Raw genomic sequence first — 13,358 nt, 5'->3', positions numbered from 1 at the left:
CTGTCTAATACTACTGTCTAACTAACACTACTGTCTAACACTACTGTCTACCACTACTGTCTAACTAACACTACTGTCTAACACTAGTGTCTAACACTACTGTCTAACACTACTGTCTAACACTACTGTCTACCACTACTGTCTAACACTACTGTCTAACACTACTGTCTAACACTACTCTCTACCTAACACTACTGTCTACCACTACTGTCTACCACTACTGCCTGTCTACCACTACTGTCTACCACTACTGCCTGTCTAGCACTACTGTCTAACACTACTGTCTGTCTACTACTACTGTCTAACACTACTGTCTAACTAACACTACTGTCTATCTAACACTACTGTCTAACACTACTGTCTACCACTACTGTCTACCACTACTGTCTACCACTACTGCCTAACACTACTGTCTAACACTACTGTCTAACACTACTGTCTAACACTACTGTCTACCACTACTGTCTAACACTACTGTCTACCACTACTGTCTACCACTATTGTCTACCACTACTGTCTAACACTACTGTCTAACACTACTGTCTAACACTACTGTCTACCACTACTGTCTAACACTACTGTCTAACACTACTGTATACCACTACTGTCTACCACTACTGTCTAACACTACTGTCTAACACTACTGTCTAACACTACTGTCTACCACTACTGTCTAACACTACTGTCTACCACTACTGTCTACCACTACTGCCTAACACTACTGTCTACCACTACTGCCTAACACTACTGTCTACCTAACACTACTGTCTACCTAACACTACTGTCTACCACTACTGTCTAACACTACTGTCTATCACTACTGTCTACCACTACTGCCTAACACTACTGCCTAACACTACTGTCTACCACAACTGCCTGTCTAACACTACTGTCTAACACTACTGCCTAACACTACTGCCTAACACTACTGTCTAACACTACTGCCTAACACTACTGCCTAACACTACTGTCTAACACTACTGTCTAACACTACTGTCTAATACTACTGCCTGTCTAACACTACTGCCTAACACTACTGTCTAACACTTCTGTCTACCACTACTGTCTAATACTACTGCCTGTCTAACACTACTGCCTAACACTACTGCCTAACACTACTGTCTACCACTACTGTCTAACACTACTGTCTAATACTACTGCCTGTCTAACACTACTGCCTAACACTACTGTCTAACACTACTGTCTAACACTTCTGTCTAACACTACTGTCTACCACTACTGTCTAACACTACTGTCTAACACTACTGTCTACCACTACTGTCTACCACTACTGTCTACCACTACTGTCTAACACTACTGTCTAACACTACTGTCTAACACTACTGTCTACCACTACTGTCTAACACTACTGTCTAATACTACTGTCTACCACTACTGTCTACCACTACTGTCTAACACTACTGTCTAACACTACTGTCTAACACTACTGTCTAACTAACACTACTGTCTACCACTACTGTCTGTCTACCACTACTGTCTAACACTACTGTCTAACTAACACTACTGTCTAACACTACTGTCTACCACTACTGTCTAACTAACACTACTGTCTAACACTAGTGTCTAACACTACTGTCTAACACTACTGTCTAACACTACTGTCTACCACTACTGTCTAACACTACTGTCTAACACTACTGTCTAACACTACTGTCTACCTAACACTACTGTCTACCACTACTGTCTACCACTACTGCCTGTCTACCACTACTGTCTACCACTACTGCCTGTCTAGCACTACTGTCTAACACTACTGTCTGTCTACTACTACTGTCTAACACTACTGTCTAACTAACACTACTGTCTATCTAACACTACTGTCTAACACTACTGTCTACCACTACTGTCTACCACTACTGTCTACCACTACTGCCTAACACTACTGTCTAACTCTACTGTCTAACACTACTGTCTAACACTACTGTCTAACACTACTGTCTAATACTACTGCCTGTCTACCACTACTGCCTAACACTACTGTCTACCACTACTGTCTGTCTACCACTACTGCCTAACACTACTGTCTAACACTACTGTCTACCACTACTGCCTGTCTAACACTACTGTCTAACTAACACTACTGTCTACCACTACTGTCTGTCTACCACTACTGTCTAACACTACTGTCTAACTAACACTACTGTCTAACACTACTGTCTACCACTACTGTCTAACTAACACTACTGTCTAACACTAGTGTCTAACACTACTGTCTAACACTACTGTCTAACACTACTGTCTACCACTACTGTCTAACACTACTGTCTAACACTACTGTCTAACACTACTGTCTACCTAACACTACTGTCTACCACTACTGTCTACCACTACTGCCTGTCTACCACTACTGTCTACCACTACTGCCTGTCTAGCACTACTGTCTAACACTACTGTCTGTCTACTACTACTGTCTAACACTACTGTCTAACTAACACTACTGTCTATCTAACACTACTGTCTAACACTACTGTCTACCACTACTGTCTACCACTACTGTCTACCACTACTGCCTAACACTACTGTCTAACTCTACTGTCTAACACTACTGTCTAACACTACTGTCTAACACTACTGTCTAATACTACTGCCTGTCTACCACTACTGCCTAACACTACTGTCTACCACTACTGTCTGTCTACCACTACTGCCTAACACTACTGTCTAACACTACTGTCTACCACTACTGCCTGTCTAACACTACTGTCTAACTAACACTACTGTCTACCACTACTGTCTGTCTACCACTACTGTCTAACACTACTGTCTAACTAACACTACTGTCTATCTAATACTACTGTCTACCTCTACTGTCTAACACTACTGTCTAACACTACTGTCTAACACTACTGCCTAACACTACTGTCTAACTCTACTGTCTGTCTACCACTACTGTCTAACACTACTGTCTAACACTACTGTCTAACACTACTGCCTAACACTACTGTCTAACACTACTGTCTACCACTACTGTCTGTCTACCACTACTGTCTAACACTACTGTCTACCTCTACTGTCTAACACTACTGCCTAACACTACTGTCTAACACTACTGTCTAACTCTACTGCCTAACACTACTGTCTAACACTACTGTCTGACACTACTGCCTAACACTACTGTCTAACACTACTGTCTACCACTACTGTCTGTCTACCACTACTGTCTAACACTACTGCCTAACACTACTGTCTAACTCTACTGTCTGTCTAACACTACTGTATAACTCTACTGTCTGTCTACCACTACTGTCTAACACTACTGTCTAACACTACTGTCTACCACTACTGTCTAACACTACTGTCTAACACTACTGTCTAACTAACACTACTGTCTAACACTACTGTCTACCTAACACTACTGCCTAACACTACTGTCTAACACTACTGTCTAACTAACACTACTGTCTACCACTACTGTCTGTCTACCACTACTGTCTAACACTACTGCCTAACACTACTGCCTAACACTACTGTCTAACACTACTGTCTGTCTACCACTACTGTCTACCAATACTGTCTAACACTACTGTCTACCACTACTGTCTAACACTACTGTCTAACTAACACTACTGTCTAACACTACTGTCTAACACTACTGTCTAACACTACTGTCTACCACTACTGTCTAACACTGCTGTCTACCACTACTGTCTAACACTACTGTCTAACTAACACTACTGTCTAACTCTACTGTCTGTCTACCACTACTGTCTACCACTACTGTCTAACACTACTGTCTACCACTACTGTCTACCACTACTGTCTAACTAACACTACTGTCTACCACTACTGTCTGTCTACCACTACTGTCTACCACTACTGTCTAACACTACTGTCTACCACTACTGTCTAACACTACTGTCTAACTAACACTACTGTCTAACACTACTGTCTACCTAACACTACTGCCTAACACTACTGTCTAACACTACTGTCTAACTAACACTACTGTCTACCACTACTGTCTACCACTACTGTCTAACTAACACTACTGTCTAACACTACTGTCTACCTAACACTACTGTCTAACACTACTGTCTAACACTACTGTCTACCACTACTGTCTAACACTACTGTCTAACACTACTGTCTGTCTACCACTACTGTCTAACACTACTGTCTAACACTACTGTCTAACACTACTGTCTGTCTACCACTACTGTCTAACACTACTGTCTACCACTACTGTCTAACTAACACTACTGTCTAACACTACTGTCTACCTAACACTACTGTCTAACACTACTGTCTAACACTACTGTCTACCACTACTGTCTAACACTACTGTCTAACACTACTGTCTACCACTACTGTCTACCACTACTGTATAACACTACTGTCTACCACTACTGTCTACCACTACTGTCTAACACTACTGTCTACCACTACTGTCTACCACTACTGCCTGTCTAACACTACTGTCTACCACTACTGTCTAACTAACACTACTTTCTAACACTACTGTCTACCTCACACTACTGTCTAACACTACTGTCTACCACTACTGTCTACCACTACTGTATAACACTACTGTCTACCACTACTGTCTAACACTACTGTCTAACACTACTGTCTACCACTACTGTCTACCACTACTGTCTAACACTACTGTCTACCACTACTGTCTACCACTACTGTCTAACACTACTGTCTACCACTACTGTCTAACACTACTGCCTAACACTACTGTCTAACACTACTGTCTAACACTACTGTCTAATACTACTGCCTGTCTAACACTACTGTCTAACACTACTGCCTAACACTACTGTCTAACACTACTGTCTGTCTAACACTACTGTCTACCACTACTGCCTGTCTAACACTACTGTATAACACTACTGCCTAACACTACTGCCTAACACTACTGTCTAACACTACTGTCTAACACTACTGTCTACCACTACTGTCTACCACTACTGTCTACCACTACTGTCTAACACTACTGTCTAACACTACTGTCTAACTAACACTACTGTCTACCACTACTGTCTGTCTACCACTACTGTCTAACACTACTGTCTAACACTACTGTCTATCACTACTGTCTAACACTACTGTCTAACTAACACTACTGTCTAACACTTCTGTCTAACACTACTGTCTACCACTACTGCCTGTCTAACACTACTGTCTAACACTACTGCCTAACACTACTGTCTAACACTATTGTCTACCACTACTGTCTACCACTACTGTCTAACACTACTGTCTAACACTACTGTCTAACTAACACTACTGTCTAACACTACTGTCTAACACTACTGTCTAACTAACACTACTGTCTAACACTACTGTCTAACACTACTGCCTAACACTACTGTCTAACACTACTGTCTAACACTACTGTCTAATACTACTGCCTGTCTAACACTACTGTCTAACACTACTGCCTAACACTACTGTCTAACACTACTGTCTGTCTAACACTACTGTCTACCACTACTGCCTGTCTAACACTACTGTATAACACTACTGCCTAACACTACTGCCTAACACTACTGTCTAACACTACTGTCTAACACTACTGTCTACCACTACTGTCTACCACTACTGTCTACCACTACTGTCTAACACTACTGTCTAACACTACTGTCTAACTAACACTACTGTCTACCACTACTGTCTGTCTACCACTCTGTCTAACACTACTGTCTAACACTACTGTCTATCACTACTGTCTAACACTACTGTCTAACTAACACTACTGTCTAACACTTCTGTCTAACACTACTGTCTACCACTACTGTCTAACACTACTGTCTAACACTACTGTCTAACACTACTGCCTAACACTACTGTCTAACACTACTGTCTAACACTACTGTCTAACACTACTGCCTAACACTACTGTCTAACACTACTGTCTACCACTACTGTCTACCACTACTGTCTAACACTACTGTCTAACACTACTGTCTGTCTACCACTACTGTCTAACACTACTGTCTAACACTACTGTCTATCACTACTGTCTAACACTACTGTCTAACTAACACTACTGTCTAACACTACTGTCTACCTAACACTACTGCCTAACACTACTGTCTAACACTACTGTCTAACTAACACTACTGTCTACCACTACTGTCTACCACTACTGTCTAACTAACACTACTGCCTAACACTACTGTCTAACACTACTGTCTAACACTACTGTCTACCACTACTGTCTAACACTACTGTCTAACACTACTGTCTAACACTACTGTCTAACACTACTGTCTAACACTACTGCCTAACACTACTGCTTAACACTACTGCCTAACACTACTGTCTACCACTACTGTCTAACTAACACTACTGTCTACCACTACTGTCTAACACAACTGCTTAACACTACTGCCTAACACTACTGTCTAACACTACTACTTAACACTACTGTCTACCACTACTGTCTGTCTAACACTACTGTCTACCACTACTGCCTAACACTACTGCCTAACACAGTAGTGAAATGAATGGGGAAATGAATGGAGAAATGAATTGAGAAATGAATGGGTAAATGAATGGGGAAATGAATGGGGAAATGAATGGGGTTTTGTTTCTATGAGATAATATCAGTCTGTTAATATTACCTTTATGTGCTTGTTTTGATTACAAAAAATGCTTCAATATTTACAAATAAAAGTAACATTAGCTGATGAGGATTATCTCATAGAAACACAATGTATCAGAGAACAAAAAATACACCATTGCTACTGCTCTCTAATACCCATAATTCTTTATAGCGAGTCAGGGACTTCCCTGTTCTCTACCGCCAACCGGATTCTGCTGTAGCTTCCTGCCGGGCAGTCTGCTTCCCCGGCCTATAAAACCCCCACCTCGTCTTTCCTGCCGGGGCTGTCTGCTTCCCCGGCCTATAAAACCCCCACCTCGTCTTTCCTGTCGGGGCTGTCTGCTTCCCCGGCCTATAAAACCCCCACCCTCTTCCTTCCTGCCGGGGCTGTCTGCTTCCCCGGCCTATAAAACCCCCACCCTCTTCCTTCCTGCCGGGCTGTCTGCTTCCCGGCCTATAAAACCCCCACCCTCTTCCTTTCTGCCGGGCTGTCTGCTTCCCGGTCTATAAAACCCCCACCCTCTTCCTTCCTGTCGGGGCTGTCTGCTTCCCGGTCTATAAAACCCCCGCCTCTTCCTTTCTTCTGCAGTTCTGCCTTCTCTTCTGAATCCTCAACGTCAGCCTGTGAAGGAAAACAAAAACCAGACAAAATGGTGAGTGCTGACGTAGATGATAAAATACAATTTTTCTTTTTCTTTTTATTTATTTATTTATTTATTTTTTTATTGGTTCTTTCATTCTTTCTTTCATATGTTATTCATATTCAATGATGGGCTTAGATAAGGCTGATGATTGTAAAGGAGGGGTCCTCTTTTGGTAGGCTTAGATAAGGCTGATGATTGTAAAGGAGGGGTCCTCTTTTGGTAGGCTTAGATAAGGCTGATGATTGTAAAGGAGGGGTCCTCTTTTGGTAGGCTTTGATAAGGCTGATGATTGTAAAGGAGGGGTCCTCTTTTGGTAGGCTTAGATAAGGCTGATGATTGTAAAGGAGGGGTCCTCTTTTGGTAGGCTTAGATAAGGCTGATGATTGTAAAGGAGGGGTCCTCTTTTGGTAGGCTTAGATAAGGCTGATGATTGTAAAGGAGGGGTCCTCTTTTGGTAGGCTTAGATAAGGCTGATGATTGTAAAGGAGGGGTCCTCTTTTGGTAGGCTTTGATAAGGCTGATGATTGTAAAGGAGGGGTCCTCTTTTGGTAGGCTTAGATAAGGCTGATGATTGTAAAGGAGGGGTCCTCTTTTGGTAGGCTTAGATAAGGCTGATGATTGTAAAGGAGGGGTCCTCTTTTGGTAGGCTTTGATAAGGCTGATGATTGTAAAGGAGGGGTCCTCTTTTGGTAGGCTTAGATAAGGCTGATGATTGTAAAGGAGGGGTCCTCTTTTGGTAGGCTTAGATAAGGCTGATGATTGTAAAGGAGGGGTCCTCTTTTGGTAGGCTTTGATAAGGCTGATGATTGTAAAGGAGGGGTCCTCTTTTGGTAGGCTTTGATAAGGCTGATGATTGTAAAGGAGGGGTCCTCTTTTGGTAGGCTTAGATAAGGCTGATGATTGTAAAGGAGGGGTCCTCTTTTGGTAGGCTTAGATAAGGCTGATGATTGTAAAGGAGGGGTCCTCTTTTGGTAGGCTTAGATAAGGCTGATGATTGTAAAGGAGGGGTCCTCTTTTGGTAGGCTTTGATAAGGCTGATGATTGTAAAGGAGGGGTCCTCTTTTGGTAGGCTTAGATAAGGCTGATGATGATTGTAAAGGAGGGGTCCTCTTTTGGTAGGCTTAGATAAGGCTGATGATTGTAAAGGAGGGGTCCTCTTTTGGTAGGCTTTGATAAGGCTGATGATTGTAAAGGAGGGGTCCTCTTTTGGTAGGCTTAGATAAGGCTGATGATTGTAAAGGAGGGGTCCTCTTTTGGTAGGCTTTGATAAGGCTGATGATTATAAAGGAGGGGTCCTCTTTTGGTAGGCTTTGATAAGGCTGATGATGATTGTAAAGGAGGGGTCCTCTTTTGGTAGGCTTAGATAAGGCTGATGATTGTAAAGGAGGGGTCCTCTTTTGGTAGGCTTAGATAAGGCTGATGATTGTAAAGGAGGGGTCCTCTTTTGGTAGGCTTTGATAAGGCTGATGATGATTGTAAAGGAGGGGTCCTCTTTTGGTAGGCTTAGATAAGGCTGATGATTGTAAAGGAGGGGTCCTCTTTTGGTAGGCTTAGATAAGGCTGATGATTGTAAAGGAGGGGTCCTCTTTTGGTAGGCTTAGATAAGGCTGATGATTGTAAAGGAGGGGTCCTCTTTTGGTAAGCTTAGATAAGGCTGATGATGATTGTAAAGGAGGGATTTGGAGCGAAAGTATGTAGATGATGGGATGATGGGGATTATTCAGTTTCATAAATACCATGTGATTCTCTGCATTTTCCCTTTTTCTTTTAGATGTTATACATATATATATATATATATATATATATATATATATATATATATATATATATATATATATATATATATATACTGTTTATATATATTGATACTGGTTTATTTTGGTAAACAAATATTCTTGTGACAGAATCATCTATCGTCACGCATCAAATGTGGGTCAGATATCAGTGTTCTAAAGTCTATGTACTTAGTCATTGTTCTACTTGGTGATAAACGATCCACTGTGTAGATAGAAAACCTATTAGCTTCAGGGGGAAAAAAACTGAATTGCTGATCATTTGGATTTTCTGTGATTTTTTAAAATACATTTCTGCCATTCTGAGAGAAGGAGGGAATTATTGAGCACAAAGGAGAACAGGGAGGAGCAATCTGTGATGCTAGACATTTTCTCTGCAGATTTTAGGGTATGTGTGAGAGATATCTCACGCTGTTAAACTGCAATGAGTGTGCAGCTGCACTGGGGGTGGGGGGAGGGAGGAGAGAGAAAAAGAGGGAGGGAAAAAAGAGGAGAGAGGAGGAGGGGTGAGGAGAGAGGAGAGAGGAGAGAGGAGGAGGAGAGAGGAGGAGGGGGGAGGAGAGAGGAGGAGGGGTGAGGAGAGAGGAGGAGCGAGGAGGAGGGGGGTGGAGAGAGGAGGAGGGGGCGAGAGAGGAGGGCTGAGTAGAGAGGAGGAGGGGGGTGGAGAGAGGAGGAGGGGGGAGGAGAGAGGTGAAGAGGAGGAGGGGGGTGGAGAGAGGAGGAGGGGGGGGGGAGGAGTGGTGAGTAGAGAGGAGGAGGGGGTGGAGAGAGGAGGAGGGGGGAGGAGAGAGGAGCAGGGTGAGGAGAGAGGAGGAGGGGTGAGGAGAGAGGAGCAGGGGGGAGGAGAGAGGAGCAGGGGTGAGGAGAGAGGAGGAGGGGGGAGGAGAGAGGAGCAGGGGGGAGGAGAGAGGAGGGGTGAGGAGAGAGGAGGAGGGGTGAGGAGGTGTGGCCCACAGGAACAAGCCCTTTTACCTCTCTGGTCCTCTGCTCTTAAAGATACAGGGTCATAAATAACAATCTGTCGTCAAATGGCAGATAAAGAATTAGCAAAATGACGTAAAATGTAACGAGAGCATACTCTCTCGTGACCGTGCATAATGAGACCGAGGCTTTCTGCCAGACCACTCAGTCAAAGAGCTCCTATGAGCCCCTCCTTTATAGTAGAATGCTAAAACCAGTATCTAAAGACGATGACATCTAGTGGAAGCCCTAGGAAGTGTATGCACATCCATAACTAACAGGGAAATCAATTGGCACTGTTTTGAAAATCGAGTTCTCACTTCCTGTTTGGATTTCTTCTCAGGTTTTTGTCTGCCAAATTAGTTATGTTATACTCACAGACATAATTCAAACAGTTTTAGAAACTTCAGAGTGTTTTCTATCCAATGGTAATACTAATATGCATGTATTATCATCTGGGACATAGTAGGAGAAAGTTCAGTTTGGGCACGCAATTCATCCAAAGTGAAAATGCTGCCCCCTATCCCAAACAGGTTTTAATGTATCATGTGTTTTTGTTCTACCTTGTCATTGTTACTGATGACTGCATTGTTGGAGTTAGAGCTAGCGAGAAAAGCATTTCACTGAACTTGTGTGACATTAAACCTTGAGCACTTTCTTTTTCAGCGTGAGTGTATCTCAATGCATGTCGGCCAAGCCGGAGTCCAGATGGGTAACGCCTGTTGGGAGCTGTACTGCCTGGAGCATGGGATCCAGCCGGACGGACAGATGCCCAGTGACAAGACCTGTGGAGGTGGAGACGACTCTTTCAACACCTTCTTCAGTGAGACCGGAGCCGGAAAGCATGTCCCCCGTGCCATCTTCGTTGATCTGGAGCCCACTGTCATCGGTAAGATGAGAGTCCTCTGAAATCCTGGAGATTTCCTATTGGATTATGGTTCACAAGCCTTGAATGATTTGATATTCTGTCCCAAGATATTCCTCATATTAGGATATTCTAAATCTACCTTTGTGTTTCAGATGAGGTGAGGACAGGTATCTATCGTCAGTTGTTCCACCCTGAGCAGCTGATCACTGGTAAGGAAGATGCTGCCAACAACTACGCCCGCGGTCACTACACCATCGGCAAGGAGATCATTGACATTGTGCTGGACAGGACACGCAAACTGGTGAGTCATCCTTCTGAGACAGGCCTCTAAGGTTCTACACGGAACCTTTTTCATTCTAGAAGGTTCTTCAGAAACCCTCTCTATGGAATAAAGCGTTTTAAAAGGGTTCTTTCGGTGTGTCAAAAAGTTGTACCTGGAACCATAAAGGGTTATCTTACAGGGACAAGCCGAAGAACCCTTTATGGTTCTAGGTAGAACATGCAAACAGGTTCTCCGTTCTATTCTTACTGTTATAACATAAGATCACATCTAACAATGTTATTGTACCATTTCTCCATCAGGCTGACCAGTGTACTGGGCTCCAGGGATTCCTCATCTTCCACAGCTTCGGAGGAGGCACCGGTTCTGGTTTCACCTCCCTGCTGATGGAACGTCTGTCTGTCGACTACGGAAAGAAGTCTAAGCTGGAGTTTGCCGTTTACCCAGCTCCCCAGGTGTCCACGGCTGTGGTGGAGCCCTACAACTCTATCCTGACCACCCACACCACCCTGGAGCACTCTGACTGTGCCTTCATGGTGGACAATGAGGCCATCTATGACATCTGTCGTAGGAACCTTGACATTGAGCGTCCCTCATACACCAACCTCAACAGGCTCATTGGTCAGATCGTCTCCTCCATCACTGCCTCCCTGCGTTTCGATGGAGCCCTGAATGTTGATCTAACAGAGTTCCAGACCAACTTGGTGCCCTACCCCCGTATCCACTTCCCTCTGGCTACCTATGCCCCAGTCATCTCCGCTGAGAAGGCCTATCACGAGCAGCTGTCAGTGGCTGACATCACCAATGCCTGCTTTGAGCCGGCCAATCAGATGGTGAAGTGTGACCCTCGTCACGGCAAATACATGGCCTGCTGTCTCCTGTACCGTGGCGACGTTGTTCCCAAAGATGTCAACTCTGCCATCGCTGCCATCAAAACCAAAAGGAGCATCCAGTTTGTGGACTGGTGTCCCACTGGCTTCAAGGTGGGTATCAACTACCAGCCCCCTACGGTGGTTCCTGGAGGAGACCTGGCCAAGGTCCAGAGGGCCGTGTGCATGCTGAGTAACACCACAGCCATCGCTGAGGCCTGGGCACGTCTGGACCACAAGTTTGACCTGATGTATGCCAAGAGAGCCTTCGTGCACTGGTACGTTGGTGAGGGCATGGAGGAGGGAGAGTTCTCTGAGGCCAGAGAAGACATGGCAGCCCTGGAGAAGGATTATGAAGAGGTGGGCACTGACAGCGTGGGAGAAGAGGATGAAGAGGGAGAGGAATATTAAAAGCTAAACGTGCTTTGCCACCCTACATTCCAACACTGACCGTTGGAGTCCTACGCTTAACATGACAGCAACACATTCCCCACTGCAGTGTTAACAGTCTCTGTTACATCTAGTCATGTTGTGTCAGGGTTCTCAATAAACACATCGTAAACCAACTCAACTGTATGTGGTTGTTTTTCGACTCGAAGATGGTCTATGATTGACTTTCAAACAAGCAGCTTGTAAGATATCAAGCTTTTATAAGGATGCAGCTTCAAATAAGAGTATTTAATGGTAGTTCTGCTAGACTAGAACAGTCCTGATGTCTACTAGACTAGAACAGGCTTTATGTCTGCTAGACTAGATCAGTCCTGATGTCTGCTAGACTAGAACAGGCTTTATGTCTGCTAGACTAGAACAGGCTTTATGTCTGCTAGACGAGAACAGGTTTTATGTCTGCTAGACTAGAACAGGCCTGATGTCTGCTAGACTGGAACAGGTTTTATGTCTGCTAGACTAGACCAGTCCTGATGTCTACTAGACTAGAACAGGCTTTATGTCTACGAGACTAGAACAGGCCTGATCTCTGCTAGACTAGAACAGGCTTTATGTCTACTAGACTAGAACAGGCTTTATGTCTACTAGACTAGAACAGGCTTTATGTCTACTAGACTAGAACAGGCTTTATGTCTACTAGACTAGAACAGGCTATATGTCTACTAGACTAGAACAGGCTTTATGTCTACTAGACTAGAACAGGCTTTATGTCTACTAGACTAGAACAGGCTTTATGTCTACTAGACTAGAACAGTTCTGATGTCTGCTAGACTAGAACAGGCTTTATGTCTACTAAACTAGAACTGGCTATATGTCTACTAGACTAGAACAGGCTTTATGTCTACTAGACTAGAACAGGCTTTATGTCTACTAGACTAGAACAGGCTTTATGTCTACTAGACTAGAACAGGCTTTATGTC

The 13,358-nt window shown here is 43.7% G+C and overlaps 1 protein-coding gene across 2 annotated transcripts in view; it reads left to right on the top strand.

The window, feature by feature from the left end:
* The window catches only part of LOC129816954 (tubulin alpha chain), a 21,779-nt gene extending 9,222 nt beyond the window's left edge, over positions 1 to 12,557 (top strand). The window contains exons 1-4 of one of the 2 annotated variants that reach the window (XM_055871941.1): positions 7,125 to 7,230; positions 10,641 to 10,863; positions 10,995 to 11,143; positions 11,425 to 12,557. In XM_055871941.1, coding sequence (XP_055727916.1) covers positions 7,228 to 7,230; positions 10,641 to 10,863; positions 10,995 to 11,143; positions 11,425 to 12,402 — 1,353 coding nt within the window. In that variant the 5' untranslated portion in view covers positions 7,125 to 7,227 and the 3' untranslated portion in view covers positions 12,403 to 12,557. Of the gene's footprint in view, positions 1 to 7,124; positions 7,231 to 10,640; positions 10,864 to 10,994; positions 11,144 to 11,424 lie in introns of those variants that run through there. The other variant, XM_055871940.1, reaches the window with a different exon arrangement.
* The last annotated feature ends 801 nt before the right edge of the window (positions 12,558 to 13,358 follow it).

The sequence above is a fragment of the Salvelinus fontinalis genome, chromosome 19 (assembly GCF_029448725.1).
Source record: "Salvelinus fontinalis isolate EN_2023a chromosome 19, ASM2944872v1, whole genome shotgun sequence".
NCBI lineage: Eukaryota > Metazoa > Chordata > Actinopteri > Salmoniformes > Salmonidae > Salvelinus > Salvelinus fontinalis.
Note: the sequence above shows the minus strand (reverse complement) of the source record. Positions and strands in the feature narration are given on the sequence as shown.